This window comes from Taeniopygia guttata, chromosome 2, assembly GCF_048771995.1.
Source record: "Taeniopygia guttata chromosome 2, bTaeGut7.mat, whole genome shotgun sequence".
In the NCBI taxonomy this organism is placed as follows: Eukaryota; Metazoa; Chordata; class Aves; order Passeriformes; family Estrildidae; genus Taeniopygia; species Taeniopygia guttata.
This window is the reverse complement of record NC_133026.1, coordinates 40,481,283-40,496,073: the sequence shown is the minus strand read 5'-3', so window position 1 is coordinate 40,496,073 and position 14,791 is coordinate 40,481,283. Positions and strand designations below refer to the sequence as shown.

At 38.2% G+C, this 14,791-nt stretch overlaps 1 protein-coding gene across 13 annotated transcripts in view; it reads right to left on the bottom strand.

Moving 5' to 3' along the window:
- Positions 1-14,791, bottom strand: part of RBMS3 (RNA binding motif single stranded interacting protein 3) — a 757,514-nt gene that overhangs the window by 339,141 nt on the left and 403,582 nt on the right. For 11 of the 13 annotated variants that reach the window (XM_072925744.1, XM_072925745.1, XM_072925748.1 and 8 more), the window contains one exon: positions 6,938-7,107. In XM_072925744.1, coding sequence (XP_072781845.1) covers positions 6,938-7,107 — 170 coding nt within the window. The remainder of the gene's footprint in view (positions 1-6,937; positions 7,108-14,791) is intronic. The other 2 variants (XM_072925742.1, XM_072925750.1) reach the window with 1 other exon arrangement.

The following is a 14,791-nucleotide window of genomic DNA, read 5'->3' as shown; positions in this document are numbered from 1 at the left end:
AGGACAAGGTAAGACTGGAAACATATATCTCAGCACATGTTAGAAGAAGCTCAATAACTGTGCTGCCCTCCTATCTCAACACCCCTCCTGCACAGTAAGCAAAACGAATAGCTGTTATGGCCGTACCCTTTACATTGCTACAGAAAACTCAATATTTCTGAGTTCCCTTTTCAGTTGTGGTTTTTTTTTTCTTTTTTCTTTCTTTTTTATTCCACAAGGACTTTAATTAAAATTCATCAGAAGAAATATTTTCTGCAGCAGTGTCTGAAAATACTGCCTCCTCCCATATCTTCCATTAAATCAGGTTCATCCAACTTGAAAGGAGATGAGAAACTCTCACTGACACTCTGTCACACTCCAGTGAAAAGACAGGCACATTCAAAACAGAAGAAAGTGCAGGTGCTCATTTATTACTTGACGCAGATTATTTTTCTGCCTTTCTTCCTGACAATGGGAATGTTCACATCCCAGATGGAGCTCTCTGTAGTGCTGTGGGCATTTGATGACCTAAAGTTTTGTTTTCCCTGATGAAAGAGGCAAGATAAGAAGAGGGTTGGTACATTGCCTACTGAGGCAGCTTTAATGTTTGTTTCTAGCAATGGAAGATGTTTGGGGATTATTTCAATGGGAATGAATATACAAATAATTTTTCAACTATATCAGGTAAAAGAGAAAAAAACCTGTACACATCCGTGTCCATATTTACACACTGCAAAAATATAATATTCATATAATTGACTTTGCAAAACTTAAAATATAATATTCATATAACTGACTTTGTAAAACTGCAAACTTCCAAAAGTGATTTTGGAAACAAAGATGCCGTTCAAAGGAAATACAAGTTCACTGCCTTGCATCACATCAGACCTAGTAACCCCACAATGTTTCTCTCAGCGCTGATAAGCATCATCGCTATAAAGAGATCTTCAATGCAAAAATTAACAAATCATGTCCACAGCATCAGTTTTCTCTGCTTTTATGCCTACATTATGCATCCTTAGCATTCACCATTTGTCTCCTGATCAAAAGCATTTTGACTTTAAAAAATTACCCTTCTTTCCCTGAGCTGCCTCTCCCAATAAACTTTTAAGAAAAGTCTATGATGTAAAGAACTTTAGAAGAATGCAGATTTCTCCAATCTAATGCATCAGTGTGTTTTTCTCTGGTCTGGAAACACAAACATTAACAAATGAGAGCAATATACTCATATAGTTCCTTCCTTGCTTTCTATATGCCCATTAGTCCAGCAGGGTGCTTGGAGCAGCAGCACACCTTTCTTAGGAGTTTTCTTTCCTGATTTTACTTGGAATAACAAAGAAAATCCAGGGGAGGGGAAAGGGGGAGTTCGGGTGTTTTTTCTTTTTTTCCCCTCAAGTGTGTGCATTTCTTTAGCTCCCACAAAGACTGATCTCCTTCAGCAGATTTCCCAGCCATTCCCAGTTCTCATATTACCAGGATACACTGAACCAAAATATCCACCAAGACTTTAAGCAGGAACTATTCCCTGTGATGCCACATGGTTCCTATATGAGCTAATCCCACTGAATGAGTGCTCTCACCTTCATGCCCCCTCAGTCTCTGCTATATCACAGAGCAATGGTGTCAGCTGATATTAATTACAGGAGAGGCGGAGGTTGTGGTTCTGTTTGAATTAATATGGAAGACAGAGTGCACATTGCTTTAACATACAGAGTGTTACAGAATGCAGTAAATTCCTTTACCACTCCAAAGATTAAAATTTGAGAAGCAGACACAGCCTAATGCTCTGTAAGTCTGTAATCTCATATAGTTGGGTTTTTTTTTAACCAGGGTCGGGATGAGAACATCAGTTTACAGTGGGTACAAATTTTGTCTGACTTCATTGTGGAACAGATTTACTGCAGAGATTGTGTTGGTCTTTTTGGTCCTGAGCTCACTATGGCAATTGTACTTTGGTTAACCTTTATTTTAGCTATAGTTAACAGTATTTTCAATTTTCAGCTTTTTTCTGTGAGGGCAAAAGGAATGCACACAGCTCATTTCAAAAATAGTCTAGAATTTAAGTAAATAAATGTGTGACTTTTCAGTTGATAACCTCACTTATATTCACCCTGGGACTAACACTTTAGTAGAACCTAAACAGTGACAGCCTGAATATTTATTCAAACATTCCACAACACAAAACCAAGGACATCCAAAATTAAACAAGAGGCTAAAATCTCACACTTAATGAATTGTCAAGGAGTCAATCCGATACCTTCAGACAAAACAGAAATTAAAAAAAAAAAAAAAAACAAACCAAAACTATTACAACAACCAACCTCACTAACCCAAAACAACTGCAAATCATTGAATAATCTACTCAAAAGTATTAATCTAGGAGTTATTTAAAGAAAGAAATACTCATTAAAATAATTATGCAGCAAGGATTTCCCATACCTGGAAAAACTCAGAGAATTAGTCCCATCTTCCTCAAGAGTTAGCCTGAGTAGCATACAGACTTACTCTCCTTAGGTTTAGATATTTTTATTGTTGTTTTTTAAATTAATTAAATAGGGCCTTTAATTTTAGCCTGGAACACAAAGAACTCAAGTTGACTGAATCAAGATGGACAGGGATTATTTTTTGAATACATCTCAATGTCTTAACTGTGAAATGAAGAAGGCTTCGTTTTTAGCCAAATTATGCAGTTTTAAGCAAAAATTTTCAAAATTACTTGGGGCAGGGTGGAGGAAGAGATATAAAACAACTCTTTTCCCAAATTTTCTTTCCCTTCTGCAAAGCTTATTTTATCTTTTAAAAAAATTTGGGCCTAAATCGTCTTTGTTACAAAAATGCAAGAATAAACAAAAATAACAAAATCTTGAGAAGCGAACTGACTTCTTCAAATTAAATATGTTTTAAAATCATAAAGCTCAGCTATTTAGTCTGTGCGTGAGATTTCTTTCAACTTATCTTTACCAGGATGCAGTTAGGACGAACAGGATGAGTATAGTATAATAATAAGGCACTAATTCATTTGTGCCTATTTTTAAGAAGATCTTAGAATTATTCTGGGTGAAATATAATGCAATGCATGAAAATTAAAGTGACAGATTATGAATATTTCAAAGATAATAATTTATATTTTGCTTGTAAAATGACACACCATGCAAATTTTCATGTCTATAATGTTACATTTTAAGGCTGATTATCTTCCCTTTTGATTGAAAGCATATTTTTACTGGACACACAATTATAGATACACATATAATGGTGTATACCACTGCACCAGCAGAGAGTGTGTACCTCTGAGAAATAAATTATAACTATGTGATACTTACTATTAACATTATGAAGTATGCAAGTATTTAAATTTTAGACTAATAAATTCTGATGATCAATATAATCACAGATTAAGTATAAAGTCTCTTTTGCTTAAGAACCGCAGAAAAGGTTGAGAGAGGCCAAGGTCCATTTTTGGCAGTTCCTTTACTCAGTGTTTATGAAAATCCAGAAGATTATGCATACACAAAAGAACACAGAGTCTTGCTTGCTTTAACACTTTTACTCTTTTTTGATGTAACTTTTGAAAGAGTTATTGTATAGAGTCCCAAAAGATACAGTTCAACCTAACAGCTCCCTGCTGCAAAAGAGAATTTGATGAAATTCTGCTGGACACATGTTAAAACAACTACTAAGGAGCAGAACCACACAAAAAGAAAAATCTTCCAGTAGCAATTTTTTTTTCATTTACTCAGCTACTGTACAGCCTATGATGACTTGTTTTCCTTTAGTTATATGAACAGTTTGACAGATTACTGTGACAAGGTTACTCTCAAATTGATAAAAGGTTTGATAGTGTCGGAACATTTGTCAGAAATGTCTCACATCACGTGTAATGGACTCTGCACTTCAAGCATCAATGGTACTCCAGTCTGCTATTTTCTGTTTAGTGTGCAATGCACACCAACAAAAACACACAGCAGAAAGACAGAAAAACAGGCAGGATTCATCAAAACAGCCCTGTACTTTATCAAACCATTCTGATTAAAGGGGTTTCGTTTCCTTAACCCACTTCACAAAATGAAATTAAATGAAAAACTTTACACGTGACTTGAAGGGTGGCCTCCATATGGGACTAAACCTGAAAATGGGATGGGATATGATAATGTACATAAAGTAAGTGTTTACAGCATTTCCTGTACTTCTGACAGGGAAATATTGTGGGTTTAGGACATTATTCCTCAGCCTGCCAAATGTGAGACATTAGAAATGATAGTTGTACTGCTAGCAGCCTTGTCCCATGCTAGAGCAGAGGAAATGGGTTCAGAAGGGCTCATTTTAGGCACTGGCAGCTAGCCTATGGGAACCAGTATGCTGGACATAAGCCAGCTTTGGTGAGTACTTCCCTTAAACAGCTCTCCAAAAATATTGTACTACAAAATAATAATATGGTTGATGGATTGGAATTAGGGTTTTCACTTCACATCTTGCAGCAAATGATGTTAATATTAGGCTATGCTGGAAGCCTAGGAGCCAGCACCTTCTGCTCATTTGTAAATACCTGTTCACGTAAAGACTTTAACGTGAAGTCCCAGCCATGTAAGCTAGAAGAGAGCTCTACCTAGGGCAACATTTCTGAGCAGAAAAATCCTTTTTGTTCATATAGCAGCAGACTGTTGGGTTTGGTTTTAGTGGGGTTTTGGGGGAGAAGGGTTGGGTTTGAGGGTCTTTTTGGGAGTGGGGACAGGTGAAGAGATAGGAGCTTTGGACATTTATCTACTTCTACTGTGTAACCACCTGCAAAGGTTAAGAAAATATCTTGCAAGTATTACTTAAAATCTGCACATTGCTGTCATGAGCAAGAGTATCTGAGACTGCTTAAAAAAATCACTGTCAAGGGTATGAGCAAAAGTCAGATTTAAGCATTTCTCAGATCATACTGCAGCCTGGCAAGCAGTGCACCACCACAGCAGCCAGTACAAATTCTTGTCTTTTCATGTTTAAGTTTCCCTACATTGTCTTTCTCTTCTGCCTTGAAAAATTCTTATAATTTTCTGAAAAAAAAGGGTCAGAAGAACTATCTGGTTTCTCTTACTGACATTCAGCCAAAGGATAGAAAAATCAGCAAAATGAGTATCAGCACTTTTCTTAAAGAGCATCTGTTCACACAGGAACCTCATGACAGCAAGACAAAGCCCTCTAATCTTGTATCAGATTAAGTTTAGCGGAGCACATTAAAAATGTTGCCACAGTGCTAAAAGGAAGCTCTGAGGTACTTGATTTGCACTTCCCATACGTAGACAAGGGGTAGGGACACACTCTCTGAACTTCACGATTCAAGTATCACTGCTTACACCACAGCTCACACCATGACAGCAGCACTTAAGCACCAAAACTGTGAGGCTCATTTAGGAATAGTTAGCTCAGCCCTGATCAGCTGAAAGGATTTATGTGAACTGGAGAAGGGTCAGACTGCAAGATGTATCGCAAAACAGCTTTTTGAACATCAGTAGACTACAGTCAATTTATACCTACTGAGGATCTGGCCCTTGAACTGGGATTATCTGTGACTGTCACGTGTGGAAAGTGTCAGTGTATGTAGTTTGTACAAATGTTGGAGAGGTTTCACTCACATTTCAGCTTGCATGAAATACAAAACATCACCAGCACACTATTCTCCTGTGAACTGTGAGTCAATTCTACCCACAGAAGCTTTAATAGCAGAAAGTCACAGGGAAGACTTTCAAGCTCACTCAGGTATCACTTCAGTAAGGCTGCTAACTCCAATCCTGGCCAGTCATACCCACATAAAGAGTACTCAAGGAAGTCTTTCAGGATTTTAAATCAAAATCAGAAAAGGCAGAATGTCATAACATTATAAAAACCGACTTAACTATTACTCATCTTGCAACCTTAAAAATAACAGTCATTTGGATTCAGGTCTGTAGATCAGCCCCAGACTGTTCCTTACCAGATTTAATTTATTGATATCTATTTGAAAGGCTGATTTTTGATGACAAAATACAGAGATGATGTTGTCTTTTGGAATAGATGACTCTATGGCCAAAGCACTGCAGTTCTGCATCATAACAAAAGTGGATTTTTATTTTTCAAATTTCTCCTTGTGCTTATTTTGACACCAAAAAAAAAATGTGTTACGCTAAATTCCACCATGATGATCTCTGGCTGGAATCTCAAACTGGATTATTCCCCTCCCACATGTCAACAATAACAAAGAATTTGGAATTCCAATCAGGTTGTCATTTTATATTGCCCACTACATGTAGTCAAGAGAAAAAGGGTAGAAGAGTGCCATGTTTTAGAAAATAGTTCTTTTGATGATGAATGAGGACCGAAGAGCTCCTTTATCCCACTTCTTTGGTTTCAACAGAAATAAAACATAATAAAACCATATTCAACAGAACAGTCTGCAAATATGACTCTCAAAATAAACAGGGAAGTAGAAGCTGCCACTTTCTACAGTATCATTTTTCAATGGCACTGCTGTTACTTAGATGTTAATTATATGGCTACAAGGCCACCCTCAGTGGGTTTCATACTTCTCAATCTTTGAGCCCAGCAATGTGACACAGCAATCATAAAATGTGATAAATGATTGAGGGAGGAACACCCATGTTGTGTTGTGCACTGGGTTGTGATTCACAGATCATTATGACTATAAAATCTGTCATTAGGGAGGTTTTCCTGCCATGCAAATTCTCCTTTTAACATAAGAAATCAACCAGATTAGAGCAAACAGAAGTCACTATGAAGGCCTCACCTCTCTTCCCCTAAACTCATTTACCTCAAGGTTTTTAGCAGGCATTAATTTGCCATTCAACTAAAGGAAAAACAGTCAACCTTCAAGTGCAGGAGACTTCTGATGCCTATTAGGGGACACCCAAGCGTAAGCAGGAAGGCCAGCTCTGACATCTTCCTACATAAAGACACTGAGTATTTGACGGGCACTTACGGCTGGCACAGCTTGATAAGGTCCTGGTCGGTGGTGCCGGGTGGAAGGCCTCGAATGTACAGGTTGGTTTTACTCAACTGCTCTCCGCTGCTGTTGTTGCTGCTGTTGTTGCTGCTGTTTGTGCTGGGGCTGGGAGGAGCCATGGGGTGGGGAGCTGGTGCATAGGACTGCTGGAAACAGAGTAAAACAAAAAGGCTTTTAGCGGAAAAGGCAAAACAACATGCCAGAGGCGTGTGCGTTACCTGGGTAAATCCAGAACTATGCTATGCTTGTCCTCCCCTCCCTGACCACTTCCCGCTGCCCGCTCCTATGGCACTTCTACCCACTCCCAGCCAGCAATGCCTTTCAAATGCAAAATACAACCAATCAACATTTTTGGTTCAGCCATAGCTACGAAATGCATTATTCTACTATACTTTTTAATTTGGAATTCAAGTAGCTAGATCACAAAACAAAGCTCTGAAATGACAGATACTCAAGAAGTAACTAGCATTAAAGAAGGAAATTAAACACAATCTGCTCTAAGAGTATGCTAAAACACAAATAAGAATATCTAGCCAAAGGTACAGAAGCTGATGCCAGAAGCCGAGTTAGTCTTTTCTAAACATGAGGAGCACCCAGTACACACAGTCAGGTGGCAGAGAATTGGCTAGTCTGAGAAAGGAAAAAACTTCCAAAGCAGCCTAAAAACACTCTGTTGTTAAGGATGTCTTTCGCAATAGAGAAACAGGGTTTGGAAAAGACAATCAGGCCAAGACCTTCTGCTCTTAAAATCATACCCACTTCTGAACAACCACAAACCACACACGGCAACTAGGAAGTATTGCTTAAGAAGGGAGGCATTCTCACATGGAAAAACAGTATTCTCCCCTAACTCACTGGTAAATACATGCTGTGAAGAAAGACACCCACATGCTAGAAAAATTACCTAAACATCTCTGATCTGAGGCAACAACTGAGAATTTCAATTGCTGCAACCATCCCTGGCTCTCTGACCACTGGAGTTTTTACTCACAGCACAGGGTACTTGCCAGAAGAACAAAGGAGCAATTGGAAGGAGGAGACCATCCTGTCACCACTATGACCTATGCAAAAAAGCTGGAATCTAGAGAAGGACTCGCAGGAGCTGGAGGATCCTGAGGACCAAGCTCCAGAGAGGCAGCCAGGGGAACTGGAGTCAGAGCTCCCAGAATGTAACTGCATGCTGAGAGGGAGAAAATCCCATTTCCACAATGCAATCAGCACACTCTGCTAGCTTTATGCATAGTGACAACAGCAGGTAAATGTTGAACCAATGCTAAGTTAACCATGCTATGCTAATGGACTAATAAAAGCAAAACATCTGCAATTTTCATTACAGCAGCAATGACACTTTAGTGACTTCTAATATGTTTGTTCTACTTTTAGGCCTTGAACAGAGAAAATATTTAAGTCTGTGAGTAATTCTGATCAGCTAATCAACTGCCCCTTTAATGTCAGTGGCTCTACTTTAGTGCTTATAATTATGCATACACTAAATCACAGTCTTGGTAGATGGATTTCTAAATTAGTAGCTCTACACTCTTTCAAACAAGTCCCTTTGTTTAGTCCCTTATTTAGAATGAAAAAAAAAAAAAAGTTGGAGACTATAAGGGGAGCATCAATGACAGGTGATGATCAGATGTTTCATTGAAATGAAACGCCACACTTGCACCAATGCCTTTCCTCCTGGCCTCCTCCTTCCTTCTTCCAAGTTTCTTCCATTTAAAGCAGGAGAGAGGAAACATAGCTCCGAGTGTCAGGACATGAGAATTCCTCTGCAATCTCACCTGGTTGTAATGTGACTCAAGTAAGAGCCATTAAAAGAAAAAATACTGGTTTCTAGTGTGATCACCATGCTATCAAGTAATGACATTCACTCTCATTTCCAGTAAAGAGAAAGGGCAATGAGCTCTCTTCCCCAAGTCTCTGCACAGATACTTTTGCTGACAATCAAAAGCACTTAATGCATACGGATCATATTTCTCTGCACACACATTTTATCACTGGGTAATCCCCACCCACTCAAGCTTCAATGTCATTCCCAGAAATAGAGTTGAAGCACCAGCTTTGAGTACCAGCAGAGGCAACCACCTCAGCTGAGCCCAAACACTGGGGACACATCTTGGAAATCAGCTCCATGCCATTGCCACGGCCCAGCTGGATAACACTACAGGCAACACTAACCTATATTAAATACATAGGCATCTTTATGTTATCAAATCCTGTCTGAAAGCATATTTAATCTCTGTGTACTGCAGGACCATAGAAGAAGCAGGTATGACTATGTATAACATGTTGGGCTTTAATATATCAAGAGCTCAGGAAATATCCCATGGTAATCTTGCACATTTTGAGCATTGCTAAGGTTAAATAAAAAGACAAACAGAGGTCAGGGTTACATTCTTACCGCCTTACCCTTCACCTCCCAGATTACCACACACACTCGGCACACATAAATAACATAAAGCAGTGAAAGATCTTCCCATAAACCAATGAAGTGCTATGTATGTTAATTATTAATTTTTATTATTATATATGTCTTAGCAGGGAATAATGAGTATATATCCTATTCTCACACCAACCTAATAAGCAAGAAAAAAAAAAAAGTGGAAATTTACCTTTGAAATACAAAGAGCAATTTTCGTTCTAAGATCTTTATCCTCACACATGGGGGTCCAATTCTAATTTAAGTTTAAGACATTTTATCCCTCTCAGCCAGCTGAAAGGGGGTGTAGAAGTGAACACAAAATACATTTACACCAATTTTGAGGCCATAGCTAATAAAAAAAAAGAAAAAAATATCCTCAGTATACAGAGAATGAGGCTGTCCCTCATGTAAGCGGTGCTCAGACAACAGGCACACATGGATGCCTGAGTTCCCAGCAGTAACCTCAGAGATGCTTTAAGGGTGGACAGAGAGGCAGCCACACTCCACTTTAGGGGATGCTGATCATCTCAGCCCAGCAAACACTGCTATACTCCAAACCCTCTTCACTAATAAATCTCAGCTACAGCAGCCCACAGTAATTTCTATGCATATCCAATACCCCAGAATACCATCTGCAGAAAGATTACAAAATTGCTTGTACTGAGGCTGATGACATCTTCTGGCTGGTTGCCAGGCTAAAAGCTTCAGGTCAGAAGAAAACTTCTCATTCTTGTTTCCTGAGCTGCTGAGTGTATGACTGATGGCAGAAGTATGCGCTTTGCCTCTGAATGAGCAAAGGATCTGGTTTGGTAATCTCCAAGTAATAGCCGGAGTGAAAGAAATAACTGGCAACCTAATGGTGATCCCAGATATGGACCACTTGGTACAGGATCCTGGATGATGCCACGGAAGGGCACTGCCTGAGGAATGACCTGCACACGTGGTAGCAGGAAATCTGTGCCTTGTTCTGAGTTTTGGCCCCTCCATGGCTGGGGGAAAAGCACTTAACTCCTCTGCCTCAAGAGCCAGAAGGAGCACGCACCACTGTCAAGACTAGTTCGAAACACCGTGACACCAGCTGTAGAAACCTGGAAAGAAGTTTTGCCACCACAACTAAGTACAGGACCTACACTGCTAGGGAAAAGAAAAAAAAAAAAAAAAAAAAAAAGGGAAAAATTAAATGTTTCACTTCAAAAGAGAACTGGAATTCAGAGCTGGTTTTGCCATTAATTTTTCACATAACCAATGCAACCAACTCATTTTTCAATTCTCATGCTTCATTATTCAGTGGAGAGTGTGTGGGGAATGAACTGGTTTGTAGATCATTCCAAGCAGCTTATTAATTTAGCATGGATGGCTAATAGGATTTGTTTTCATCTTTGAAAAATGAATGAAATTTCTCCTTTTTCATTATTTAAAAGTGAAAAAATTAATGTGCTAATTCTGATCCATTCTCAGGAATGCACCCTTCTTCTTAAACCCTACAGTTCAATTCTTTGAAACAAAGTATACTGTGAAACTGCACACAGCTAAGCATGAATAATGAGATACACCTTGGTCTTTCTAAGTAAATAACCCAGAAATGCTGAACCAGAAACTCTAGGATATTAAATGAACAATGCTCCTCCTTCCAACGCCCAACCTCCTTACACAAGAACAGTATTTATCTTTCCATGGCAACCAAGTCCTCTTAGGTAGTTTTTCACAAGTTGCAAGCTTAGACTAAAGTATTTTCTTTCCAAAGCAAAATACTACTTAAAAAGACAAATTTAAAATATTTTTCACATACAATTCCTTTTGGATGGGAATCACAGGCCCCAGATGCCAAGTTGTAGAGTCTGCTTTATTAGCAGCAGCTGGCTCCTTGGCAAGCTTCTGAGGCGGTCGGGCTTGTGGTTTTGGAGTGGCCTCAGAGCCTAGGATGCAGCTGGACAGTTATGCTAATGGACTAGCCAATTTGTTTTTAGTCACCTTTGGCTATCCCAGATTTGTACTCTTTTATCCACTTGAAAGGGAAGTCTTGGAAAGATTCCCTATAACACCGATATGTTGACTTTTCCTATCATAGTCCATATTTTATATGAAAAAATGAGTACAACATACAGTCGTACATTAAAACATGTGTTATTTAAGCAATTGTGAACACACACTATCCATTTCACTCTGAATGGAGGGTTTTCCAGCTGCTAAATTCATCTAAGTGCCCAATTACAACACAATTCCCTTCTCTTCCAATTGAGAAAATAAAATAAGAAAAAGTAAAAACAAATAAATTGTGCAAATACCACTTTACAGCTCACATTAGGAAAACACTGTTCTCTCTACTGTACAAAGGAATAATTTTTGTGAGATGGAGAGTTCTTACTAATCAATTATAGAGAAGATGAGAGGATGCCACCAACTTTTACTCTGTTGATGGGATTTTGGAACTGAGTGAACAGAAAATCTCTTATTAAGCAAAAGACAATCATCACAGTTGAAGAGGAAGTAGAGCAGTAAGGGAAATTCAGGGAAAAAGAAACATAGATCAAAGTAACAGCGACTCTCCTGCCTTTGGTTTGCTTCCTCAGGGAGAAGCAGCACCAGAAGGCAAGTTGTGTTTCCCATCCATAGACAGGTAGAAAAGTGAATAAAAGATGAACATCTAAGTGGGCAACACAGACACCCCATGTATTTTAGAAAGGCTGTAGTCAAGAAAACTTGAGTTATAATTTTCTTCCCAAGTCTGTAGAGAATTCAGTGCTCTTGCAGAATCCAGCCATGACTATTGCCTATCTCCCATCTGGCCAATGAAGACATGGAAGATAGCGCTTCTTTTGGATTCTTCTCTACACATATGAGAGAAAATAAACAGATGTAAAAGAGTCTGAGTTTTCTAACTCCTCTGCACAGTAAAAAAGCTTCCTAGACTGTTTCTGTAGAAGCACCTCTTGGCAGCATTTTCAATTTGTAAAGGAATGGCATGTGAAAACGTGAGTACACTCAGAAGATGAGCACAGACAATAAGGTTCAAAGTCTATTCCCTCACAGTTCTTTCAATCAAGAAAACCAGAACACACCTCAAGAGGATTTTGATTTCTCTGAATTCCTTCCAAGGCCTTCAAAAGTGATTTACCGGATACAAGAAGCCCCAGTGAGTGATAGCTGCTGGGTTATACTCTCTGTACCTCAAAATCACTGTGCTACTCCAAGCAAGTCATTTAAGTTCCTTACATCTCAGTTTACTAATCTGTAATGATTCTTCCTTACCTTCTTAAGGCATATATAATGCTCTGTGATTAATGGATGAAAGACACTACTAAGGATTGCAATATTACTTAAAGATGGGGAAAATATTATTAAAGTCTAACTTAATAACTAGAGCTAAACCAAATTCTTTTGAAGATAAAAATGATTTCTGCATAGAATGGTTTTGCTATTCTGTATCTAAACTGAATGAATGAAATACTTTAAAATAATAAAACACTAATTAAATTTATTTTCTCATGAATAATTTTTTAACCTAAAAACAAACTTAGAATTATGTGTTCACAGGGCTATTGTGATTGTAATATATGTATTGAACTAACTTTATTCCAAATAATATCTTTATTACATGGGAAAAAGGTGCAATTGTGTTTTGCTTACCCTTTCATTTCACATAGGAATAAAAAAGTCACTTGGGGAAAATGGAAATTATGAACAAAGCTTCAACCTAGTCCTCCAACAGACACAGTAGTCATTCAACAGTCAGACTGAAACTGGGATTTGATGGATCAGTAAAATAATTTGAGATCTTTGCTTCACAGACAAAGCTGTTGAAATCAATAGGCAAAATACTCCTGAGGCTTACAATTCCCTTGAACCTGGTACAAAGCATTAAAGATCTACAGAATAAAAGCACAGAAAAAAATTGAGTCAATTTTCTCTATTCCAAAATAATTTTCTTCTAATCTGCGTGACTGTGCAGATTTTGGCATTTTATAAATATTTACGGTTAGACAATACAGAGAAATCGAGGCATCCACAGGAAGAGGAAGACGTTCTTTTTTGGACATTACTACATGAAGTGGGTCTCATTTTATACAATTTTCTGAATTAAAACCAACCAATGAAGCAAAGAAACAGCAATTCACTGTTCTGGCTATCTTCTGTTAAGAGTTTAGCAGTCACTAGCTAGGATGACATACACTAGAAGCCTGAAAATATTCTCACTAATCATAGTATCTCTTATTTCCAGTAAGAGAGACCAAAATAGTCTGCACTACCACCATTATCAACAGGAGATTTCAAAAGCATATTGGTTGGGTGTTAAGTAGCTTATTCTGAAATGTGATAATAATAAAGTGGATTAGAGAACATTTCATTAAGAGAGTCTGAAGATCATCTAATCTGAAGATGAATGGGCCCCAGCAAAAACCAGTCCAAGACAGGGGAATGGCACAGAAATTAGAAGCATTGTTTGCAGATGGAGAATACCCTGGCCATCATTGCCTGTCTGGGGTTTGGTCACTGAATAGATGTAATAGATGCTGCAGAGCTGCCAGCTCCAGCTCTTCACCTTTTCTTGCCCACATATTGTTATACCACAGATGGAGCTACTCATCCCTCATAAGCAATTTTCTGTTTATCCACAGACTACCTGTAGTTTGGGTCTAAAATACAGTAACTTCTCTGAATTTAGGGCTTCTTGAGTCCAGCCAGGAGGGCAAAATTTAGTCTCTAGCATTAAAAAACCAAAAACTAGCAATAGGAGCTGTGTCATCAAATAAATATTTTCCAGAGTGGAAAATAACCTTCACAGCCTTGTCTCCTCCCATTTATTTCATGGCAGGAGGCTCCCACGACAGAATATTCCTGAGGCATTATTTATTTCTCCACAAGGGAGAAGAAGAATTCTTTCTATAGATAAAGTATTTTGGCACTTTGGCAAACTCGTAAACAATAGCCTATATCCTTTGACATAAATTACTGTTATTGCTTCATTATCCAATCCATTCATATTTTATTGATGCACTGAGACTAAATGCGAACAGACTTGAGATCTTACAATTACTAAATCTGAGCAATCTGGACAATAAAATATTGCAATTCCTCTAATAAAAATATTTTAGAGCGCAGATCAAAATATGACTGCGATTACTGATTGTGATACAACAACTCTGTGGTAAAAAAAAAATAAAAGAGAGGAAAAATAACACATTCAAGAAGAAATTATTGTTTGTGTTTACGTTTCCACATAGCCAGTTTTGGGGCTACAATGAGCTGTCGGTCCATTTGAAGGTTAAGAACGAAATTGCAGACCAAGAGGCTGATACTTAACTTTCCAAATGTTTGCAAGAACAAACACACATTTGGTTCTGAGAAACTAAATTTACTCTTGGGGTATTTGTTTACATGTGGCAGACTAAGAGCATCTTGGAAAT